General features: G+C 41.6%; 2 protein-coding genes across 2 annotated transcripts; both read left to right on the forward strand.

Annotated features, from left to right (window-relative positions):
• Window positions 1–1,323, forward strand: LOC121616642 (zinc transporter 7-B-like). Its single transcript, XM_041951512.1, has 3 exons — window positions 1–344; window positions 440–780; window positions 1,071–1,323. The coding sequence occupies exons 1-3, from the start codon at window positions 326–328 to the stop codon at window positions 1,104–1,106; spliced, it is 396 nt and encodes a 131-aa protein (XP_041807446.1). The 5' UTR covers window positions 1–325; the 3' UTR covers window positions 1,107–1,323.
• A 1,022-nt stretch (window positions 1,324–2,345) lies between these two features.
• Window positions 2,346–25,660, forward strand: hibch (3-hydroxyisobutyryl-CoA hydrolase). Its single transcript, XM_041950712.1, has 14 exons — window positions 2,346–2,444; window positions 2,807–2,849; window positions 3,408–3,539; window positions 3,968–4,052; window positions 4,334–4,414; window positions 4,522–4,574; window positions 12,089–12,167; window positions 18,752–18,897; window positions 20,319–20,405; window positions 20,496–20,554; window positions 21,086–21,167; window positions 21,962–22,081; window positions 22,248–22,281; window positions 22,520–25,660. Exons 1-14 carry the CDS (start codon window positions 2,413–2,415, stop codon window positions 22,633–22,635), a joined length of 1,149 nt encoding a protein of 382 aa, XP_041806646.1. The 5' UTR covers window positions 2,346–2,412; the 3' UTR covers window positions 22,636–25,660.

A 25,660-nucleotide genomic window follows, 5' to 3' on the forward strand; every position in this document is an offset into this window, starting at 1 on the left:
TGTTTGGGTGTGTGTATCCATATCTTAGGATGGTCTGTATTGTCTGTATGTTAAAGATTATACACACACACACCCACTCGAGTCACAACGCAAAAATGTCCTGATGGGAGTTCAGCAGGTTCTGCCCCCTTGATGATATGAAGTGTTTGCATATAAAAAGGAACTGGAGGTGAGGAGCTCTGTGGATCTGCGTTCCAGCACACAGTGTGTTCACGCCTCTAACTCTGCTGATGCCGCACAGCTCTGCAAGGTTCTGAAACACAGCATTTCTTTTGTGTTTTCTTTTCCTGCTTTCAGGATCTGTGGTTTCGTCTGAAGTCTCAAAATGTACGGACACAACCAAGGTAAATAACTCCACTGCTTTTAGATATAATGAATGTGCATATCATACTTGTATTATGTTACTGTATTAACTTTTCTCTTTTCCCTTTGTGTTCAGGAAACCAGTGCCCTCCTGGTTACCCACACTATCCTCAGCAGACCCCAGGAGGATACCCTCACTGTCCTCCAGGCACCGTCCCACCACCAACCTGCCCGCCTCAGCCCTACGGTCCACCTGGAGGCCACCACGGACACGGGCCTGGACCTGGTTGTGGCCACGGACATGGACACGGGCCTGGACCTGGTTGTGGCCACGGACACGGACACGGACATGGACATGGACACGGACACGGACATGGACACGGACACGGACATGGACATGGACATGGGCACAAGCACAAGCACAAGCATGGTCACAAGCATGGCCACTGTCACAAGAAAGGGAAGGACTGTCACGGGGTAAGAGCCAGTCCTATTCTCAGACATGATGCACTACAAGCTGGCTTCATTTGCTTGAAATATAAAACACGAACAACAAATGATGTGAGCTAATCAGGATAGCAATGAAATGCTGTCTTATTGGTCCAATATTAGCAACTTATTCCAAATCTTTAGTCAAGAGCTAAATGACAGCCTGTCATTTTTAGATGCTCAGATTTAATGTAGCTATAATTTAAGCGTTACATCAGTTTTGCAGATGACTGAAGTGATTCATTGATGTCTGTGTGCTGTGTTCATCCCTGCTGTAGTCCTCCAGCAGCTCCTGCAGCAGCGACTCCGACTAGATGAAGATTCCTGGACGGGAAGAGTTGGTATCTGGAAACCTTCATCCTCCTGCAATATATTACAATCAATATTTTACTTCCAAAATGTTTCTTCACGTATAATCTTTAAAATGTACTTGCATGTGCATTTTTACAAAATAAATTATTATATAGACATTATTGTATCAATGATTGTGTTCATGAGAAAAAAATAAAAGTGTATTAAATGTTAGTGAATTAACAATGCAACGTCTTCCTTCATTCTTTCTTTTAATGCTTCTGCATACACTCATTTGCTGCTTTGGCTAATGTGACCAAGGTGTGCTCTTTATTTGCCCAGAGAAGGTTGACTGAGCGCATTTGCTCCACCACACCTTGGTCACAGCAGTACATCACACCCTGGAGCCGCGCAGTCACCCTAATCTTATTTCAACAGTCCGTGTAATCACTTGCTCATGCTGATATCCAGCCTTTTACACAGAGAGCCCCTATTTCTTGTTCTTTTGTTTTAAAGACTATATGTACAGTATTTGCTATCAGTTGTGGAAGAAGAGCCAGACCTTTTATGTAAGCACAATAGCAATACCTCAGTGAAATTATTAAAATAACAGTACTTAAATAAAAGTATAGTAAGATAAGATAAAGATAAGCCTTCTTTAATCCCCAGAGGAGAAGTTCAGTTGTTGCAGCAGCACAGGGACAAATATAAATACAGATAAATAGAGAAAAAGGGATAAATAAATAAAGGTTTATGAATGTCTGAGATTTGTTATGATGTTTGTCAGTATTAATATAGAAGTATAATATAGTATATAATGTAATAAAACATGATAATATAATATAATATAATATAATATAATATAATATAATATAATGTACTATAGTGCAGTATAATATCGTATGGGATTTAAACTATAGTTTAAGGTGAAATGTACTAATATCATATAACATATATAGTACACTACAGCAATATAATGTAGAGTGTCAAATATAATATCGTATAAATTAGTATAGTATAATATAATATATAGCTAATAATAATGTGTGACAAAATATATAAATCATGGGACTAAAAATATGAAATAGCGAATTAAATGTGCTCCTTACATGAAGAACACATAAGTGACAGTACCTCCTCGCTGCAGTGGGTGGCAGTGTGGCAGAAAAACAGCGCGAACTTAATCTCCCTCTTTGGTGTGTACGCCCCCCGAGACGTCACCACATCGACCAATCGGAGACAGCTCTGTGCCTCTTTCAGGAAGTAAACGGAGAAACTGCAGAGGAAAGAGCAGGGAAGGCACGCGTCACCTGAAAGTCAAATATAATAATGTCTTTAACCGTTTTGTCGTCTGCGTACAGGTTTGTGGAGACTGACGGTGTTTCTAGCGAACCCGTTAAGTGTAGTTGTGGGTTTGTTGTCGTGACACTCTCGAGCTTGCTGCCATTATGTAGCTTGTTCTAAAATGTCAGTCATGCTAAAATGAGGTTTCAGTAAAGTCAATTGGATGCTAGCTGCTGTATCTGTGTGCAATAATGTTGTGATAGTAAATGGACGAACGTGCTGGGAGTCTGAGGTCAAATGGTTGTATTGATTTGAACTTGAACTTGGCTGAGTACAGTAGTTAACCGACTCCGTGTCTGTCAAATGAAATGTTATGAAATGAGTCCAGCCTGTACAGTGATCGATGTTTGCCACTACTCTTCCTTTGCTGTTCCACCAGACTGAGGCCCCTCTGCAGGCTGCAGCGAATCCAGAGCCACATGGTGAGCAAATCCTTTCATACACGTACATTTTCTACTGTTGCCATTGTGGTTTTCAGGTAATGGATGGCGACTGGCAATGGCAATTGCATGGTTTTCTTTAGTTTATACCAGTGTACAACACAACTTGACTGGTAAAATGATGGGCTGTGACATGCAACATGGGTTTCTCAGGATGAGCCAGAGATGTATGGTTTTTACCTGACAATGACATCATGATGATGTTTGTGTGTTAAATGTGTGGTTTGTTCAGTCGGTGTCTGTTTAAATTAACTTTGTTCTGGTGCAGTCTAGTTTGTCTACATTAGACTATCAATTTCTTTGCTATATTGGGAACAGTTGCTTTCTAGCTTGTTCTACTGAGTTATTCTTTTCTATGTATTTTATTGAAGTTATTCTGTGACACCAGCAACGTTCAGATTCAGTCAAAGTCTTTTCTACAAGTGATTTTACTCAGTTCACTTTTGAAATTGCCTGGAGTGATACTGCTATCTTAGAGTTTATTACAGTGTCTTGTAAAGACTTTTACAGAATTGTCCTGTTGTCTCTGTTTTGGATCAGATGTCGAGTCAGGTGGAACCAGAAGTTCTTCTGGAGAAAGTGGGCGGTGTCGGTGTGATCACCATGAACAGACCCAAAGTCCTGAATGCCCTCAACATGACCATGATCCAGCAGATCTACCCCCAGCTCAAGGTGTGTGGAAAGCTTGCTTCATGCAAACTTCAACCGGGGAAGATGTCAAGGCCTCGACTGTGTCAGTTGTCATTTATTACAGCAGTGTGTCACTGATTGTAAATGGTCGCCAGTATCTCACTTAGTCTGACACTGTAAAGGTCTTCATGTTTTTGAGAGTGGGATAAATTTACTCATAAACCTCTTCAAAACTTGTTAACAGTTAACAGACTTGTACTCTGTACAAAAATCCTTTTACACAGTATTTTACTCCAAACTGACAGTATGTAGCAAGAAATGTGATTACTTTTAACTTCCTGAAAAACAATCTTTTAGGTGTGTTGTAAATTGATACCAGAACCTCTTTGAACTTATTGACGCACAAATTTAACATTGGATTTGTTGTTGATGATGATTTGCTATAAATTTGCTGCTTTTTGTGTTTCTAGAAATGGGAAAATGACGAAGAGACTGACATTGTGATCATCAAAGGAGCAGGTGGGAAAGCCTTTTGTGCAGGTGGAGACATCAGAGGTGAGCAGCAGTCTTGATGTTCAATCACTGCAGTCTGTGTAGCCCCAGTTTGTGCCTCTCATGTATCAGCATGTATTTGGGTTACAGAGGCAACCGTCAGTTCCTCTAAAGGATAATTAACCAACGATATTTAAAAACACTTACCATTGTTCTGAGGGTATTTCCAGAATTCCCCCTCTTCTAACCATCGTGATGAAAAATTATTCCATCTGCTCAGTGATAAAGACGGTGACAGAAACTTGTTGCTTCATCACTGTTTTGATCTCTTTTTTTCCTCTCAGCGGTCACAGAAGCAGGAAAAACCGGAGACTCTCTCGCAGAGGACTTTTTCCGTCAAGAATACATTCTCAACAATGCTATTGGTAAGTGTCACAAATCCACCCGCAGACAACCAGGCCTCTATTTTATCAGCTTGGTTTGTTTAAAGTCGGTCTTCTTTCATTTTACACCATTTATTTTATCTTTTAAGGAGCATGCCGGAAACCATATATAGCCCTTATTGATGGAATAACAATGGGAGGGGTGAGTATGTTTACTTTTAATGTATAAAAAATTCAATTATATGGTTAGATTGATCTTACACTAGCTCTTTCTGGATGTTAGAACGGTCAGTGAAAAGACTCGGTTTTTTTTTGGCAGTTCTGTTCCTTATTGAAAACCATTGCTCTTTTCATGAGGTGGAATATTCAAGTGTGCCTGTAGGTGGCAGTAGTGAACCATCTGCCACTGTTGCTGCTGCCAGTGGCAAGGTGGCCTCTGATTGGATGAAATAAAAAGTGACAAAGCATTGTTGCTTCCACTGGTTTTTCCCACCAGGTGTCATATATGTTTAGAATTTAAATTTGGAGCATGATGAGACTTAATTCAGACAGAGCTGGACAAATGCTCATTTAGGAATGACTTTGATCACAAAGGTCTGTGATTATTAAAATTGTTTAACTCGCCTGTTCAGAGAAGATGTCTGGCCTTTGGGTGAATCTGTTCTTTTTTCCATTTCATGACCTTGACACTGATTTTAGTCCTGAGGTGTCAACAGCCACCAGTATCTACTGGGTCATTACTCATCTGTGTGTGTGTGTGTGTGTGTGTGTGCGTGTGCGCGTGTGCGCGTGTGTGTGTAGCGCAGAGATGTGTCAACATGTTTGAACATTGAACCTCACTGTTCAAATAGTGGCCATTAGGGTGCACCATGCTCTCTGCAACTCCCGACATCTCCTCAGGAGTATTTTTCCAGCTGTAGGTGGCACAAATCAATATCTTGATCAGGTGGATCTGTCTCTACTTGTTATTTTTTGCCTGTGTTGTTTGTTGAGAGAGCTTGAGGATGAGCAGCCTTTTGTCTTTTGGCTTTAAAAATAAGTTTATGTTTTTCTACTCTTTCTTGATTGATACTTTTAAGTTGTGCTTATGTGGTGTTATTTTGGATGTCAAATCTGTGTCAATAACTGACTTGAGTGACCTCTCAGTGTTGTTACGTCCACATTTATACATGGTGCTGTAGTGGTACAACATGAAGGTGGAGAACAGTGAATTGGACATGTGCTAAGGTCCAAATTCAAAGAGACACCTATGGAATACCTATGGAAGGAGGTTAGCATGCTATTTAATGTTGTTCTGCATCATTAGTAATCCTCACAACAGAACATAATTTACATACAGGGACAAAAACTTGTAATTGTAACTGATGAACTTTAATAACTGGCATGGAAACGCAGAAATACAGCTCACGTCTTGTTTTGAGATATTCACTGTTAAATTAATTTTCATGGATGGATGCTAGCACTATGTTACACTTCCACAGGGGTTAGGGTTTGTACAATGAAGAATAACATGAGTGTGAACATGTAACATACAAAGATTGACCCTCATCTTTTAGTTGTCACCTTATTTTTTAAAAACAATATTTTGTCTGAAAAACAACCCAATCCAGAACGTTACATGGCAGAGTAAACGTCTGGAACCTTAAACCTGCAGAACAAACTTAAAAGGCACAGCACTGACATATTTTCCCCTTATATTAGTGAACAAGTGCATATTTACACAGTTTGGTCTCCATCAACTCCTGAGAAAAAAAATCTGTTTCTTTAGCTTCTAAATGCTCCACCAAGCTAACCAGCTAGTTGCTAACTTCTGCCATTTGTTGCCGGCTGGGTTATGTATGGTGGGTAATTGCTTTGTTGCAGAACAAGTTGCTCAACACACAATTAGAAAGAAGGATGAAATACTGAAAAAGGTAAAAAGAAAAGCAAAAACAAACTACAGTTAAAAGTTACAAACTGCTATAAAGATATCAGTCATAATACTACTAATGACATGTATGTGCCAAGGGTAAATGCTAATATGCAAAATAGTCCACTTGGTTGAGGTTAGACAGGCCACCCACAAACAGCGAGTCAAACTTAGGGTTTTGGTGGCAGCTGTATTCTGGTGTTCATCATTTATTGGACTGCCAATACAGTGAAAAAAACACCAAAAACAAAAAATGCTTTAGTTTTTTGGTTAATAGTAAACATTTCGCACCAGGAAATTCACAGAAGTTGAATCCTACAAGCTGTTAACCAAAAAAAAAAAAAAAAAAAACTCATGTTGTTTGCTTGTTTTTGTTGTTCAGACAGCCGAGATGTCAATGACACCCCCACTCACCGTTTTCCTGTCCAAGAGGGACAGACGCTATAATTAATTTGTCAGAACAAAAGTGAAAAAAAGCAGTGTAGGGTAACGTGCGGTAATGGATGTGAGGGACAGCTGAGTGCTTGGTTCTGATGTGCTGTAGTACATGGTCACCTTCGTTCATCATCCCAGGAGAAAACCTTAAAAGTGTGATGTTCGCTCATCTTTATGTACTCGTATTCTATGGATTTATGGCTCTGGGAGTAATCTGGGATACACCTCTGATATCTGTCACTCAGCACAGAGAGGACACTAATGTTGACGCAAACCGTCCTCAGGGTGATTGCTGTTTAATGTGTGTGTGTGTGTTGAAAACAGGCGAGTTCTATATATGGAGAAGTCCAAGAGCTAGCAAGGCCCCGTTCTCGGATCTGCGCTGAGCTCGGGGCAGAACTCCCACGTCGGAACAAGTGTCCTTGCATTAGTGATAACAAACCACCAGAGAGTAAAGGCATGTCATTAGCAGGTCAAAGAACACACACTCTATCTGTTGGCCTGTGTCTTACATCAGCGGGATCTCCTCTCACGCACATCATTCATCGCTGTCCAAGTTTAAAATCCCTAGAATTAAGGTCTGGGAATGCGTTAGTAATCCGTGTGTGTTGTGCTTTGCAGTCGAGCAGCTACTGTGTCTCTCTTTCTTTTCCACATGTCAGAGTTTGATTTCAAGCGTTTACATTGTCAGGCAGCAGGCTCCTCACATTCACAACACAGTGCTGTGAAGTCGGTTTGTAACGTTAGTTGATGGATATTTGTCCGGAGCTGCGTGCCTGTAATCTCTGTCCCCCGGAGAACAGAGCTCCTCTTCGCTAATGTCCACGTCATCTAATGAGAAGACAAGAGCGAGAGCTGGAACGACCTCGGAGGCAGACTTTGGTCCCAGCAGTGAAGGTTCTCATCTTTCAGAGCCTTTGCAGTGCTTGTTTTGAAAGTGAATACCTCTGTTCGAGAGTGATGTGGAAAGTGTGCTGCGTTGTCAAACAAGACTTCACTTTCTATGTAAGTGTTTGTAGCTATTGCCCATCACTTGGATGGATCGTCGCACCAACTGGAAGGCTTCTGCGCCTTCCACACGGGCTTTTCTGATTTTTGCAAAAGTTGATTTTCTCTGCAAAATCCAAAGCTTACGACAGAGAGGTCTCACTTTGCTTGGAGAGCAGAGGTGCTGCACTGGGAAAGCGATGCCACCACTCTGACTCATCTTAATGGATTCCACTGCACCTGTTATATCAATATTTGTAAGCCAAATATCATAATGAGGTCTCCATGAAGCCCTCCATGTTCTTAGCCAGTGTAAACGTTTCCAGCCAGGCAGTAAATTTTGCAGCCTATTCTGTTTGTAAGCTTTGGCTATAAACATGCTCGTCTGCACACTTTTGCACATTTCCATTGTTTACAGCAGGATCTGGAGACATGTTCTTATTTGGTGCTTGGTGGTACCACGCCAGCACTTAACAGTCTTCCACTACTTTTATGGTGAAACTCGGGTAATGTGAGTCTAAACTGCCCCTCATTCCTCCAGGTGCATCCAGTGATCATTGCAACAAGGCTCTCTCTGTTTATTCTTACTTATTTTCATTGCAGATATTCTACTTTTCCGCTGTCAGGAAAGTGGCTGCTACGATGTACAAGGTTCATTTATCTTATCTTTTAAGTGCACTCCATCTTATGTGACTCATGCAGTATCTAATAATAGACGAAGACAAGAGGAACTCTGGTTGTTTCGCTAAAACCTCAGCTTAGCTCTAAAGTGGCCGGCATTAATTAACGACATGATGAAACAAATAGTGATATGAAAAATGCGGCAAAATATGGAAATGAGCCTGTGAATATTCTCATTCATCCAGGTCATTGTAAGCTTTAGGGCATTCAATCGTTCGCAACTGGACCTCGTCAGTTTGTCTTAGAAGACGTTTCGCCTCTCATCCGAGCAGGCTTCATCAGTTCGTACGCAACCAGACTAGATAGGACAGCTCTAGTCCAATGCAATGGTGTTAGGTTCAAGTATTTATCCCCTGAGTGAGGCCAACCCCCAAAATCAAGAATGGTATCACTCTATTGTGAGGCAAACGATCCCCCCATGAGCACATTGTGAAATCATTTGGTACTTTATTAAAACTCAATACATAACAATGAAATTTGTTACATAATAGTTTGTTGGCATGTCACATCTTAAAATCACAAAAATGCAGAGGTAATTTTGAATAAGCCTTTTCCACAGCCGACATTTTGGCTTCTCATACCAGGTGAAGCACAAATGAATGTGTGTCGCAGCTGAGCCAACGTGCACAAAGCCAGGACCCTGAAACTGAAGCAGCTGAATGTCATTCAGCCATCATTAACTTCATCTTGGCTTCAGTGCAACTTTCTCATCAAACAATGTGTCTTTCTAAAATATGAAATGCGTTTTGACGATCCATGTTTTTACATAATGAGCATGCACTACAGCACCTCATTAAGAATTCAAGTCAAACGATTCATTTGTTAGCAACCAAAGACAGAAAATAATACAGCTGCAGTAGAAATGTAACCGTGCAGCAGAGCACGTTCTTGTGGCATCATAACTTTGTTTCTGTCATATCTGTCATCACTGTTTTAGTGCTGTTTTTTAAACTTTCAGCTGTAATCTCTCTCTCTTTCCAAAAAGCATCTACATCATTCAGCCCTCTCTGACCCCCGGCCTCGCCTCTTTAGCTGCTCTGCTGATGTTTGACACGCGATGGCCTCGGGCTCATGGGAAATGGGGTTTCTAAGATGAAGCTAAAAGCAGAAATATTAAATTAATCTTTTTTTCCTTTTTGTTACCAGTACCATCTAAATAAATTTAACAAAACTGTATGATGTTCAGTTGAGGCTAAAATCAGTGTTCACAATAATTTAGTCCAAACTAACAGAAGACAGACAGAAGTTTGTCTCTTTCCCTTGCTTTTTGTGTTGGGATCTGTTTCTTTCCAGAGAGCAACTACTCCTGGCTGAAGTCTGTTTAGTCTCCAGTGATCAGATATTTTTAATCCTCTGTGGTCGTTTGTCACACAGCCTTAAGGCAAACCACTGCTGTCTGGCTCTGTTCACTAAGGACAAGGTCACCACACAGTCACCACTTGGCTGGCAGGGATTCAGCACTCAGCAGGTGGCATCCTTCACTGTATATCTGTACAGGGTACTGTATGTCAGATAGCTTTATGCGTCTTTCATGAGCCCAAATGCAACTTCGGGTTGTTATTTTCATAAACAGTAATCTGTATTTCGACAAGCTGTTTAAACAGAAGGTTTGACTTTAAGTAAACTCACATGTGCACGTAATCAATTTGCTGCTTTCAGCTTCTCAAATGTGAGGATTTGCAGTTTTACATCATTGTTTTTTTTAGTATATTGGTGCTTTGAGTCTCTCTGTGAAGTTCTGGTGAGCATTTGTCACTGTTTTCATAGACTCAATGATGGAGAGATCCTCAGTATTTAAATAGTCTGCATCATGTCTGCATTGTTTCTTGTGCGCTGCTTTAGTAAAGTTTCATCTGAGCTCATAAGGGTTTTGTTTTTTGTTTTTTTTTTTGCTGCTCCACAGCACAAAACAAGTGTAATCTCTACAAACACACATCAGCATATGAATATAGAATCTGTAAGAACAAGATTTTGGTGTCAGTCTGGTGACCGGCCGTTTGGCAGGGATTGGTCTTTAACGTCAGTGCAGCAAGACGAGAACTTCCGCCACTGGAGGGCAGCAAATCACGATGTTCAGCTGGTGTTTTACGGCGATTTTACGTTTTCTTTTACTTAAAAGTTTATTTTCTTTTTTGTGGTAAGGAGTGTCTCATCTCCTTCTAGCTAACATGAGCTAGCCGGCTAAATTGGTAGCAGTTTTTGTGGTGTCCCTGTTTGTAGCCAGAAATCACAACAAAATCAAAAGAAACATAAGCTAATGTTTTTATGTTAGCTAGAAAGCTAATGGTGGCTCTTTCTGTCCATGGTGCTCTTTGTGTTGTGGGTCAGGCTGCTGTTAGCTTTTTAAAAAAAAAAAAAAAAAAAAACCTTTGTACACCGCCAGGCTAGCTGTTTCCACTGTGTTTCCAGTCTTTATGCTAAGCTAATAGTCTGCTGTCTGTAGCTTCACATTTAACTGACAGATGTTAGAGTGGTATCGATCTTCTCATCTAACTCTCGGAAAGAAAATGAGTGAGTGTATTTTCCAAAATGTCCTTTAAAGCACTTTCCTAATAGATCTGCGCCATAATAGATAATAGAGACGACCTGAAATGAAAAGCCTGACAGACTCGTGAGAATAAAGAAACGTATCTCGGCATGTGTGATGTATGCTGTACCAGCATTATTCATTACAACAAATAAATCACCAGTATTACTCCAGCCTCTGGTTCAGGTGGATGTGAACCCTCAGGGGATTTACCTGATGACCTTCCACAGTCATTAATCACCACCAGTTGGTCACTGACATATTGGATTTTCCTCTGACCTGACCAGGAAATGACCCTGCTCCCACGTACAGTGAGGGATCCAATCACAACATATTCCCCTGTGGGTGAAAGATTGCTTAATTAATAACACATCTTCCAGAATACTGAAGGTCAGTGAAGTAATGTGATTACTTACAGGACAGAATTTATCATCCTTTTTCATCTTGAGCTGAGTACAGTATCCATCTTGTGGGTTTTATTGTCTTTTTGTATTGATGACACCCACGTTATAAATGAGTTGATTATGCTTGTTGATTCATCCTGTATTTTGCCATTGTCTCATCAGTAGTGTGGGACACGAGGACATGACTCTGTCTTCTTCTTTCCTGTTTGTTGGACAAATAAATCGATTCATTATTAATTCTACCGTTTCTTATTTAAAAAAAAAAAAAAAAAACTGCAAGACACGGCCATTCAGCTGTCAGCCAGTTCAGCGCACCTTTCTGCGTATCTACATTGTTTTATGCATATAAGTCTAGGATGGTGTTTCCATGGTAACCTTATAATCTGACACACACACAGAGAGAGAGTCCTGACTGTGCTTGAAATGTCCTCTGGCCCACACTGCTCATTAGCCTTCACCTCTCTCTCAGATGCAAACAACAAGCGTAAATCTAACACACACACACACTCACACACACACGCACGCACACACACACACACACACACACACACACACACACAGGGTCAGCCTGTTTTTTGGGTGTTTTTTTTTTTTCAGTCAGCATTTTCCATCTCAAACTTCGGCTCAGTGCCTCTCTGTAGAAGTGACAGTTATTAATGTCCTGTTTTCCCCCTCCATGCCTTCTCTTTGCCCAGCCCGGGCCTCTCTTTCCTCCTCTCTCCATTATAGCATTGATTTTTTTTATTTTTTTTATTGTTCTCCTCCACCTGCAGGGCGTAGGTCTGTCAGTTCACGGACGGTTTCGAGTGGCCACTGAGAAGACGCTGTTTGCCATGCCAGAGACTGCCATCGGTGAGTCTGTCCAGCTGCACTGGTTGCCTCGGTGGAGGGGTGGAGGGAGGGGAGGGCACTGGCTGGCCCACATCAGTGTGAGCGGGTGTTTTAGACCATTAATTATGTAGCATCCGTGATCTCAGTTGCAGACCCGGCTGGATCCAGTTCATATGCATTCATAGACGTAGAGGTCTGTCTGCATGGGAAGCTGTGAAAGGAAATAAACAGAGTGAGAGATGATGATGTTTTCAGCTCAGCACATGATGGGAGAGATAACCTGATTAAAATGGGTGTAAAACATTAGCTGCTAACATGACCAGCGGGCCAATGTGGAAAACAAGAGTGTACCAACATGTATTGACTGATCGTCAATATAAAGAAGTTGATTGTAAGAGAGTGAAGAGCTGAGGTGCACACATGAGAAGACGCAGGTGTAAAATAAACCTTAAAACTGGTCAAAATAAATGAAAGGTAGCTGATAAGAACTAATAAGATACAGTTTTAAGACCACTGACAGCTGTTCAGATCTTCTCACCCTAGGAGAGGAGGTCAAACCCGTGAAGGAGAGGATGGTTTGGATCTAATAAGTTAGATTTAGCTTTCTGTGTGATTTGTCAGCTATAAATGTCAGATAGAGAAGTCTGCTGCTCATCAGTGATTTTACCAGCTGCCTCTGCAAAGCTTCCATGTTGATTTCAGTTTCATACACCGCTGTTCAGAAGTTTGGAATCACCCTTGATATTGATGTTTTTCTACTATCCTTCAATAACGTCTATTTTAGCATAGGTGAAAACAGTATCATTTAAACTCTGAACTTATTATTTACATTTGAAATAGTTTTGCCTGCAAAAGAAGAGGAATTAGATTATTAAAACTTCTAGTCAGTCGATGTCCCCACAGTGTTGCATGACATGAGAAAACTGTTGGAAAGTACCCTCTGATTTTAAATTTGTGCACCTGGACTCTAAATATTTAGGGAAACCGTTTTTCTTCTGGCCGCCTGCAGTCGACCCAGTGGTCAGAATGAACAGGTGTAAACTGTGATTTGTCAGTCCACGGTATGTTCAGCTGATATTCAGTGGTCCAACACTGCAAACCCTCGACTCACCTTCTCTGTCTCTTTTGAATTTTTAGGAGTAGCTTTGCTAAAGCAACATACTTGTTACAGGTGTTATTGTTCACATGACACTGAAACAGGAACCTGTTCTGTTGAAATCTGTTAGATAGTGGAGTACAACTAGCAATACCTGAGTCTTTACTTTTCCTCCTTGCACCTTCGAGGTGGCAAAATGTAAGATGCAGGTGATAGATAAATGAAGAGACAGTCAGTGAAACTGGAAAGTGGAGATATCAAACAATTGATGGCTGTAAATGCTCATAAACCTGAACGGTTAAATGCTCAAAACAATCATAAATGTAAATGTTTAGCAAGTTAAGTTCCATGTTTACTATGTTCACCATGCTAGCATGCTAACACACTATATATCATGCTTATCACTGTACTATGTTATGCTAACACGCTAACATCAAGTAGGCTACAGCTGAAGCTGATGGTAGTGTCGTTAGTTTTATTTAGTCATAAACCAAACTGTTTTTGATTTGATGATGAAACGTGGGAAACATGAACATCAGTCCATCGAGACATTCACTCTGAACGGTGACACGAGAGAAACGTTCAGGTTCTTTAAAGTCATTCTTCATGACAAGCCAATGTTTGTGGTGACATTAGACCAAAGTGTTGGATCAATCAAGCGTCCCTGCAGCCAGTAGTGTGGCTAAAAACACAGCGCAGGCATGTGCACTCGATGGTCTTTGCCTCTTCCTAAGCAGAACACTTTGCGTCGTCTGATTCCTAGAATCAGTAATCATTAGTGTTGCAGAATTTCTGTTGTCCAAATCAATAATTCCGAACAAAATAACACAAAAAATGAGTTGAAATTGAAGGTTTATTGCGCCGAAAATAAGTTTCATTGCTGTATTTCACATAGGATTTTACATTTTCCACATTCTGATATGGAATAATATCATTATTATTAGGATTATTATCATGATATTGATCTAAACCATATGGCGCAGCTCTTCTGATCAATTGTATATCCTGTGAGAAGCTGATAATGGCAAAATAAATGCACATAAAGCCACAACTACAGAAAACACAAACATGTCATGGTGAGAAAACAGCAGGCCTGTAAATATTCGAAGCTCGGCTGCAGCTTTCCCACAGGAACGCTTATTTTGTCCGACCGTTTTAGGAGGATGAGAAACTAAAACAAATCATCCAGAGGGGAGAGATGGGATCCAAAGTTGTGTTTTATTAGATATTTATATATACTTTTTATGATGTTGTAGCAGTCGTGGCTCAGGAAAAGACCAGAGGTTTGGGTGGGTTTGATTTTTATATTCAACATTAACAGAAGGAAAGGATTATATTGCAGTCTTCACTCCAGCAGAAACGTGCGATGATATAACACTATTATACTTCATCAACTACTTATGTTAGTGTTTTCCTGTCTGAGCCAGTTCCTCGAGTGTAAATGGCCTTTGTCAGACTACTAAGCTATAGTTTGCTCTTTAGCTAATTGACTCTTGGAGACAGATGGCCTTCTCCTGAGGCGCTGAGGAGATTAGTAACAAATCTCCAACAACTAACGAATTACAGCTGACGTTATGGCATCAACTAGCTTGTTGTCACTTAAATCCATAGGGTTTATCATAGTTTTACAGACTGTATATGGATATATTAGTATATTTTTATTTGCAGACGTCCATCATACCAAAGCAGTAATCACACCAGTTAAAATCCTGAACTGACCACCCAGCTGATGTCTGTCCTCAGTCAGGCAGTGTTTTCACTCCATAGAGATGGTTGATGGATATTTAACTGGTCCTCGAGCATCTATGATGATCATTTTTAATGTATTTAGGTTTGAATCAAGTGACTAGCAGGAAATGTTTGGGTGTTTTGTGCGGAAGTTACCAGTTTGATCGCCGTTCTCCTGCAGCTTTATTGCGTATCTGCTCATACTCTGATAAATTGACTGTGTGCCCTCACTCCCTCATACTTGCAAACTCCCAAGGACAATCACGTCATCGTCTATTTGATACACAATCTTTCACATACACACACACACACACATTCATCTTATTCTGGACCACTCTGGGAGCTCAGCCTCCATGATAAATCCTCAGCTGATGCTTTACTGTGCGGTGGAACCTGACTCAGATGTTCGGAGCAGCACAGGGATGAAGATTAAGATTATTAGCAGAAGGAAAAGGCTGCGTTCTTATTGATGCCGTCTGACTGTTGTGTGGCCACAAGGAAGAGTAGGAGGAAATGTGATGGCAGCTCAGTTGCACAGGCTGAGGGTTGGCTCTGTGATGGGATTGATGTGCTGTACAGTGTGTACATTGAGTGTGTCTTCTTGTATCTGCATGCTTGTTTTCCTCTAGTCAACACACATACAGCCTTGTGTTGTCCAGCACTCGCTGGTGAAGGCGTTCATGTTTAGTCTCATTATTAATGCTCATAAATAAAACAAGAATCTCCTGGTGTCTTTAAAGCTCTTCAGTCACTTTGGCAAGGAGGCAGGAAATCTTTGCTAATTGTGGTCAGGGTTGCTGTGATCTCACTTTGTCACTTTTGTTTTCATCCCCTGCTCCACCGTTATCAGCATGTCCCCACTGCAATCAGAAGCTTGGACTTCATGCTGCACCATTTCCATTAGGGGTTTTTCACAGAGATCACAGCTGCTTGGAGAGCCCCACATGCTTATTTTAGCCTTGATCCTGGGGTTGAATCCTCTCAAGAGCCTCTCTTATGTGCTGGGTTTACTGCAATCACATTGTGGAATTGGGCTTTTTCTACTGAAGTATGCAAGTATTACACAAATTTCAAATGTAGGAAATGCCTGGAATCCAGTAAAAAAATGTATTTGGCTGATTAGACCTCCTCCCAGGACTGCATCTATTAGGCTTGATTGACATCAGAGGGTTTCCCACATTGACTGTGCCACAGAGAGAGTCTGAGAGAGCAGAGACAAATGACGGCTCATTAGCTGCATTCCACATGGCATGCTTTTTTTCTCTTTTTTTTTTTTTTACTTCAGATTTCACACAATGGACTGCAACAGCTCTATGACCAAGAGGGTCAAACTTATGTCCCAGTTATATACATACTGCATGCAACAGTGTGTATTTTGTAAAGGCAGCTGCAACCTACATCTGCACAGACTCACACAGAAAACATCTCTGTGGGTTCACCATAGTTATGTGTGGACTTCGTGTTCATGGAACTTGCAGGGACCTAGTTAGACAATTACTTTGACACTGTACAGAGCAGCTCTGTAGGTAGATAATAATGTCAGTAATGTATAGTAAGGAAGTTTATTTTTAATAGCACCTTTAAGTGCTTCACAATTAAAGCAAAAAAAAGCAGATATAATCGGTAGGTCAGCAGGTTTGTGTCCGCTCATTGACATTATGTCATCATTTAGCTTAGCTGCTCAGTGTGGACGTAATTAATTAGTGGATAAAACATGATGTCATGGGCCTGAGGTTGGAAGCATGCAGGTGTGCCCTGATTACTCTGAGCAGCAAAGTCATTCCAGCAACATCCTCCACATTTACATAATAGATAGAAGTGTGAGAAGAAGTTGATCTGAAAGCTGTTCCCACTGTGTGCTATCATCAGACTACAACATTAACAGGGGTGCAGACCACTTCAGTACATGTACTCCTTTAGGTTGGGGTGTTTGTTGGAAGCTAGATGAGGGTCCCTGCATTAATGGCTGTGTCTGGTTTGGGCAGGGTCAAGACAGTTGGGGGTAGAACCCTGTATTTGTATGTAAAACTCTCCCAGCGAAGCCAATTGATGGCAAGTGGACAGAAGCAGCTGTAGACGCCGTGTGGCACAGACCCTCCCCTTACCAAGGTTAGCGTTAGCACTGAAATAAAGACTGCAGTTCATACAGAATGGGCCTCTAATGGTTAGAAAGTAGGAAAATCAGGGTAAAAACACAATAAAATACAAGGAACAATAGAACAATACGATGACTGCTTCTTCTTACGTTTAACAGGACTAAGACCCTCTTATTGTACAAACTGTTGTACAAGGACACCTAAATAAACAGTTAGCATGTTAATGTCATTAACTTATGCAAATGAGCATGAAATGAGCGATATATGAAGCTGAATATACACTCAATCAGGCTAAAATCCTTTATCCTCGGATGAAGGGCTGGTCCATTGTCCCTCTCTTCCCTCGCTTCATCATGTGATCAGGGCTTTTCTTGCCCTTTAGGGACCCTGACTATGATTTATTAATGGCCGCTCTTCCACCACTCCCCCACCGTTAGCAACAACACTTTATAATTCAGCAATCACCCTTCACAGGCAGGGCCAAAGAGGAGAGCCTATAAGATGTGCCAATGCGTGACACAATTACCATCACTCACCACTCAAGCGAAGACTTTTATTAGATGGGAAATATTTTCACAAACTTTTATTGTTTGGCCTTGAAGGATGAATCGATTTGTTTTCTTGTCAACAAATATCTTGAAAATTTGAAAAAATTGAATCAATGATGAATTGATCCTCTAACAAGTACTGTTTGTGTATCCAATTCATTGAAAATACATCAGTGAGTGTGTTAAGTGTATTAATCCGCATCTGAAAATAGTCCCCAACTAATGCAGTTTATTCCTGTTTGAATCGCGTTTGTTAGAAACTACAGCGACCAGCTGTGTTAGGAAATTCCTGACTGACTACACACACTACTGTCACACTCTCACATCCTGTGTGTGCCCACTCACACACAGACGCACTCACAGACCCCCCTCAAACACTCACGCGTTAACGTTAACTCCTTCTGTGGTGGGATTAACAGATTTAACCCAGCCCAGCTACAGTTCTGAACAACAGCCGTAATCTGCCGCATTTATGATATTACATTTTCAGCCGTGAATCAGGTCAGCTCATCTAATCCAGCCCCCCCCAGTCACCTCATTTCACGATACAGAAGCTGTCAGAAAACCAGCTGTGACCAATGGAATCTCATTTCCTGTCAGAAACGTGGAACTCAAATGGAAATATTATTGAAGTACAGAGTTAGAATATGCTGTTTTTACATTATACTGAACTGAAAATCTGAGCATTTACACTGTTTTTCTGTCACTTGCTAACCGTGGGATGGTTGATAATAAATCCTGTCCTCATTTTACTGAAACCTCGCTGGCTTTTAGCTGATGTCACTTGAAGAGCGAGACCAATAAATGGGCCAGCCAGACATATCTGCTTATTATAGATAGATCAGAAACTGCAACCATAAACTACCAAACCCTGATTGAGGTCACAGAGAAAGCAGCAACAAGTTTATTTATCAGCTGTCAAATGTTCTGCTTAATGTGTGTATTATATATGATCTTTTGTTTTGATTATTATCAGCAGCTATGTCTTTATTGTCTTCTTTAAATATTTCAAATATCAATACTGGTATCAGCCTCAAAAATCTAGCATTGGTGGGTCTGTAATCATGTTGTTATTTGGTGTTTTGTTGTTGGGTATTTTGACCAGAATGTGGCGAGACCTCTGTTTTGTCTCGACAGGGCTTTTCCCTGACGTGGGAGGTGGCTATTTTCTGCCGAGGCTCCAGGGGAAGTTGGGACTGTTCCTGGCCTTGACGGGCTTCCGTCTGAAGGGACGTGACGTTCACAGAGCTGGAGTTGCCACTCACTTCGTAGAGTCTAAGAAGGTACGGTACCTCAAGTTAAGATGAGATAAACTCACAAGAAATCGCGCGTGGCCATTTGTAGCTTGTTTTGTTCCGACTGGCCAATATAAGCATTCTGAGTTACAACTGTGACTCCAGGACAATGTGTAACACATAATTAAAACACAATGTGATAATCTGCCAATCCTCTTTGACATAAACTCAACTAAAAACAGCACAAATGCAATATATTTAATGTTCGACTTCATCAGCTTCATTGATTTTTATAAATATCTGCTGATTCTGAGTTTAATGCAGCAACACGTTTCAAACACGTTGGGACAGGAGCAACTCAAGAAAGTTGTGGAACATTCCACAGGTGAACAGGTTGATTGGTAACAGTTAGTATCATGACTGAAAGGCTCAGTGGTTCATGGAGCAGGATGGAGCGAGGTTCACCACTTTGTCAACACATGGTTGGATAAAGGCAGATTAATACATGGACTCAGGAACACTTCAGAAAACTGTTGTTTGTGAATGATTGATTCGGTTTTTATTTCCATTTTCCACAGCGTCCCAACTCTTTTGGAATCAGGATGTTATTTAGGAATGATGTTGTTCTATGAAACAGTCTATTTTATACAAGACTGCAGACAAACACCCTGGATTTTTCTAGCGTGTTGCTTTCAATTCATTATCTAAACCACTTAGCAGCCCGTGCACTGTGTGAGCGTGAGTGATCGCGCAGGACAGGTGCAAGGGAGGGGGGGTGAGGTTAGAGCTCCACTGGAAAGCCGGATGCTGAGTCACTGGGTGTCTCACTCTTGTTTAAAAGTGCCAACCTACACTGGCCGCTCCAGAGGCAGGTCGTGTTTGTCTTGCTGTTGGCGTGAGGTCAGATCAGTGGGTGGCGGAGTTTGTTTAAGACTGTAACCTTGGTTTTGAGGACAGACGAGCAGCGGGGTGGATTTAGTTTGTTTGTACAGTTTTTTCTGCAGAGTTCGACCTGAAACAAGGCAAAATATCACCTAATTGGAAATAATGGAAAAGTTTGTTTGATAAACTTTGGTTGAGAATAACATTTTTCAGCTGTCTGTCTGTTATGAATCATTAAATCTGCACTGCATTCATGTCTTATTTTCTCATTTAAAGAATCCATAACTCAGTATGCATGTATGCAAAGTGCACTTGCACTGTCTCAAGTGCTGTCTGATCAGTTAAAACTTGCACATAAATAATCCGCAAAAGAAGAAATAGGCCAATCCAGAACAGCCAGTTCTTCCTCAGTGAGAACCCAGAGGCAAAGATCTGCCTGCACCCTCTAATGTGATTGATTTTCAGATGATAAAGGAGACTGACTGCAGCCTAATGGCTCATAGAATCAACACAGACAGACAAACAAGCATATTTACAGGCATTTTTTCAGCGACGAGTTTTAATGTGAGGCTTTCTGCTTGGAACAGATCCCAGATCTTGAGAAGGAGCTGGTGAACCTGAAGTCTCCCTCTGCTGAAGATGTCTCCAGAGTGCTAGAGTCCTACCAGAACCAGGTGAGAATCCTCACACATGTGAACCGCGAGTTGCCCGTCAGACATCTGTGTTCATGTGAGAGTCTCAGCTGATGTGTCCTCTGTCCACAGAGTAGTCTGGATTCAGAGAAGCCTTTCGTCTTGGACAAGCACATGTCTGATATTGACAGGTAGGCCTTCAAATTCTGTGTTTCCAAATATGAACATGTAGTTAATGAAAGGATGAGGCTCGTTATTCTGTGTTTCATCACTGTCAACAAACACCATGAGAAGACCAAAACCAGCAACGTGTTAGCAAGTCTCCGGGTCTTTGTCGTGGCCTAGAGATCCTTCAGTCCTGCTGAAGACCAGCTGATCAGTACTACTGTAGTTTTAACAGGTGTTACTCAAACAGGACTACAGTAAACAGTGTTTGTTGGGGACTATTTTTAGCTGTGGATTCGGTGCTCACTGATGTTTTTAATAGTTTTTGGACAACAGTGGAGCTCTGCGGCACAGAGGAAAAAGATTCATCAGGCTTGGGATACGCTGAAGATACTCGGTATTAAAATCAGCTTGTTTGTTTTGGACTGTTTGCGGGTTTTGTTGACAAAAAGAAACATCACCAGCTCTATCCTTCAAACCTAGACTGAACCTGGAAGCCTCATAACAGACACAGATGAGAGTGAATTGAGTCCCTGCTGGTCTTTGTCCCCCTTCAGGCTGTTCAGCTCCAGCAGTGTGGAGGGCATCGTGCAGAACCTGAAGGCAGACGGCTCAGAGTTCGCGAACAAACAAGCTGAGGTTTGATCACTGAAACATTTGTTTATTCTTTAGCTCACAGTAACAGAAGTGTAGCAGCGCTGGTGAAGAGGCATGCTAACAGTGTAGCTTCCCTCTCTGCAGTCCTGATACCATCAGATAAATCCCACTGAGGGTGCTGGGATGGAGTCGGGGCGTTATTCTGCTGCAGCAGTATGTGTTAGCAATTAGAGGCCACCTCAGTTTAAGCACTTAATGGGTTTAGTCTTCGTCTTGTGCCTTGTTGGCCGGACCATTCCACAAATTCGCCTTCACGACTCTAAAATTGACTCTTTGTGGATGTGACTCCTCTCTCTGATTTCCAACCAGGTTGTCCAATGAAATCAAGCCTTCAAACCTGTGAAGGGAGACACGGTGCACATGCCTCAGATTAGACCCCTCCAGGTTCACTCCAGGATTAATAACGCAGCTCCAGTAGTCAGCTGTCATGTGACTGATTATGATCTGTTTATTTGATTTGTAGCATTTGAACTAGAGTTCCTACTGCTCGGCTGCTTTTAACTCTGCTGCGTTCAACAAACACTCAACACTTCCAGGATCCTTTCAAAACATGAAAATCTGAATTAGAGCCTCCGGTGGGGAGGGTCAGCTCAGGCATCAAATATTTATCACAAACCCACTTCCTCCGTTACTACTACTGCACCGCTGTCCCACTGGCCTGCCTGGTACATCAGACATTCATTGTCCGTATGTTTGCTTCTGTTTTACTGCAATTTTGTTTGACAATGTGCAGAATTTCCTTCATCTAAAAGCACTCCCTGTGTCTCCTCCTCCAGACCCTGTCCAGGATGTCTCCCACGTCCCTGAAAATCACCTACAAGCAGCTGCAGGCGGGCGCAACTCTGAGCCTGCAGGAGGTGTTGGTGATGGAGTATCGACTGAGCCAGGCCTGCATGGTAAAAACCAACACTCCAGCTGGAGTCACCCCACAGAGAAATGAACATCCCTCACCACTTTTCATTCTTGTAGTAATCAGATTTTTCTAATAATCTAGCACAGCTGGTTTAGTTTACTTGACACGTTGGAGTAAAAATCATCTCATGGCTTGTTTCTGTTCTGCAGAGGGGCTGCGACTTTTATGAGGGCGTGAGAGCCGGTAAGTGACTGCAGTGCATGAGCCGCAAAGGTGGAATATGGTGGATGGGAATATCAGTGATGTAGTCTAATTTATATGGATTGCATAGAGAGCTGTAGAAAACTAAAGTTGAATGAAAAAGAGTAACATTGATTCTAAATGTTATTAAATTAAATTATAAAATAAGTCTTTGCTTGACTTCATCTCAGTCACATCGTCTGATTCTTGTTCTATGTTGTGATTTTGTTTGCGCTTCCAGTGCTGGTTGACAAGGACCAGAATCCGAAGTGGAACCCGTCCACGCTGGAGGAGGTGTCCGACCAGGCGGTGGAGCAGTGCTTCTCCTCGCTGGGAGAGAAAGACCTGACTTTCTGAAGTCTGTCAGCCAGCAGCTGCTTCCCACCTTCAAACACACACCACTAAGCCTTCGCCATGCCTCCTGTCCCCACATCCCTTTATGGTCTGTGAGAGGACTGCAGTGCTGAGGATGAGAGAAAGTCTGTTATTTTGCGACAAGTACATACAGAGGTCATATACTTCATAGTTTGACTCGGCCCTATTAAATACTGCGGTGACATTTCACAGGAAGCATCCAGGCTGCTCCTCTGCAGCTGAGGAAAAGAATCTGAATCACGTTCACAGCCAGACATCGAAAATAGTAACAGAAGAAGCAGCTAAGACGCCCTGTGTGTCACACATGAAAAATGTTTTAGTGTAAACTTGCCCTGCAGTGGAGTCTTTTTTTTTTTTTGCACACGAGCTGCAGGAACTCTGCTCTGCTGCAAAGTGAAGGAGTCTGCCGCACAGCAGTGTGAACATGACGATGTGGGAGGAGAACACGGTCTCACCACCGAGTGCTTTATGACATTTCCTGTTGGTGTTTGTTGATGCCACGTGGCTCAGCATCATCTGTATTTCTTCGGATAATGTATCAGCTCCATGTTTGCAGCTTTTGTCTTTTTCTGGAACATTTAAAGGGACAGCACACCCCAAAGTCAAACATACAATTTTACCCGTAGTGCTGTCCATCTTGTGTTGCTGGAGATTATCCACAGACCTTGTGAGCAGTTTCATGTTGGAACTATTTTCTTTCTACCGAACTGCACCCACCAACCACATCGCCGCGCAGAAGAAGGCGTGCATCTCCTCATGGACGAGGCAGAGCAGGATGTAAACATTAATGGCGTCCTCCTTAGCTGAGCTGTGACGTTAGCTAGCAGTATTGGTTAGCTGTAAATGAATCTCCACAAGCTGGCAATGTTGGACAAAGGCCATAGGAGTAGAAATGCAATCCAAATGGATAGATAGCACTACAGGTAAGAAGAAAAATTATTTTCGATTTTGGGGTGAACTGTCCCTTTAAATGACATCTGGATTTTTACGTGGATAAAAAAAAAGGTGTTTTCTGATTAATCCGAGCAACACTCCAAAAACAAACAGCAGATTTAGAAGGATTTCATCGTTTGTTCTGAATCCATTTCCGTTATTGCTACTTTGCATTTTAGGAGACAAAATGTGTCTTCAGCTGTTTGAAATGTGTGTGGTATCGTGTCACTGTTTTTCAGCAGGAATCAAATCACCTCCCCAAATCGATGGCTGCATTATTTATGAGACCACCGGTCAGATTAGACATCCATGCTGGAACAGAGAGCAATAAAGAGCTGGTAATGTAACATAAAATGCTGCGTGTTCTCAGTAAGTGAAGAAACTGCTCATGTATAAAAGAACTACAGTGATTGAGGGCAGGAACTTTTATGACCTGCTTACAAAGTGTTCTTGTGAAACAGTGACGGGGCTTTATACAAGTGGCTTTGCTGTCAGCATGAAGCACCAAGCGGCTGCTCAGATATGAAGCTGAGGAAGTGAGAAGCTGCTCTGTTTGACCTGCAGTGTTGGCAGGAAGTCTTGCAGATTTTACACATGCATCAGGCCTCAGAACTGCTTCTGAAGCCGTGTATGATTGTATTAATGCTTCTCTTCCTGCTTCACATTCACAACAATCTCATTTCAATAGGAGCCTCTTGTAACCTGTGATCTAGTCACCGAGCAACAACCAGCAGCACTGCCACATGCAGTCTGAGGCTCTTTCAGCCTTCAAAGTGCTCAACAAGCAGCCAGGCTGACCGCCAACATACTGAGAGCAATAAACTGCCATAAACACCGAGTCTGAGTGTTTCTCTCCACGTCACAGATAAACCGTCATGCTTTATGGCTGCTGTTTGCTCTTCAAACAAACGCCGGCCAGCAGTCTCATCTATGTCCTTTCTGTTTGTCCTTCATGAACTTTTAACCTGCCGTGCGTTCACTTGTGCAGGATGCAGCTCGTTTCACTGCCATTTTTGAACGAATTTCTTCCACGTTTGCCACTGAATGTGTTGAAAAGTGTCTGAGCGTGAGAGGCTGAGCCGGAGACATGATTTAGAAAGTAATGATGAAAAGTTTCAAGAATTATAGAAGGCATAAATCGGATTTATTGGCATCGTCAGTTTTTACACATACTGTATGTACAATTAAATGAATTCTGTTCTATAGGACTATTTAAAAAGTCACACACTTGAAGTTATTTTATGAAGAAATATTCAACGAGCTGCTTCACAGAGCCTTTTTTTCTCCTGATCCTGGAAACTGTCACTTTACAGTCAACTCCACCACCGACTGACTGGAACATCAGCGGCATTGTGGACCTGCCATCACCTGTAGCGACAGCGCTGAGGCAGCTCTACCCTGTGCTGAGATTTACCTGTCGTAGGTAGAGAGATCAGCTGACTTGGTTTCAGGCCTGTGGCAGAGCTTTGAAACTTAAACTGAGGGGATTCACTTGTTTGACCTGCTGACAGCAGATTTGCAGTGTAGAGAATTAAATGCTAACAGGATCAGCTGTCACTGTGCTGCAGCTGCCAAAAAACCCTTAAACACTCAATTAAGCAACATCAGCAACAATTAATCAATTAGTTGAAAAAAAAAAGAATTAGACTAGAAAGAAAATTTGTTATTTTAGTCATTTTTTCAAGCAGGAAATGTCAGGATTTGAAGCTTTTCTTTATTGAATGTAACAATAAGATGAACATCTTTTTTTGGACTGTTGGCTGAATAAACAAGTTATTAAAATAGATCGCTGGTCTGTGAGAGACTTTAACAGGCATTTTCACTATTTTCTGACATTTTATGGACAAAAGAAGAAAATAATCGACAGTTTAATTGATAATGAAAGCGATCGTTAGTTGCAGCTTTAATGTAACCTGCACAAAAGGACTCAGATTTGCCTTTTTATGAATAACTGGATAAAAAGGGACTGGATGAGTCCTGCTAATGTAGCAGCATCTCCCATCTCTGTTTAAACACCTGCTGCTATTAAATAATTTAACATGGGTGACCTTTAAAAACTGGTTTCCAGAGGGAA

The sequence above is a fragment of the Chelmon rostratus genome, chromosome 13 (assembly GCF_017976325.1).
Source record: "Chelmon rostratus isolate fCheRos1 chromosome 13, fCheRos1.pri, whole genome shotgun sequence".
Classification (NCBI taxonomy): Eukaryota; Metazoa; Chordata; class Actinopteri; order Chaetodontiformes; family Chaetodontidae; genus Chelmon; species Chelmon rostratus.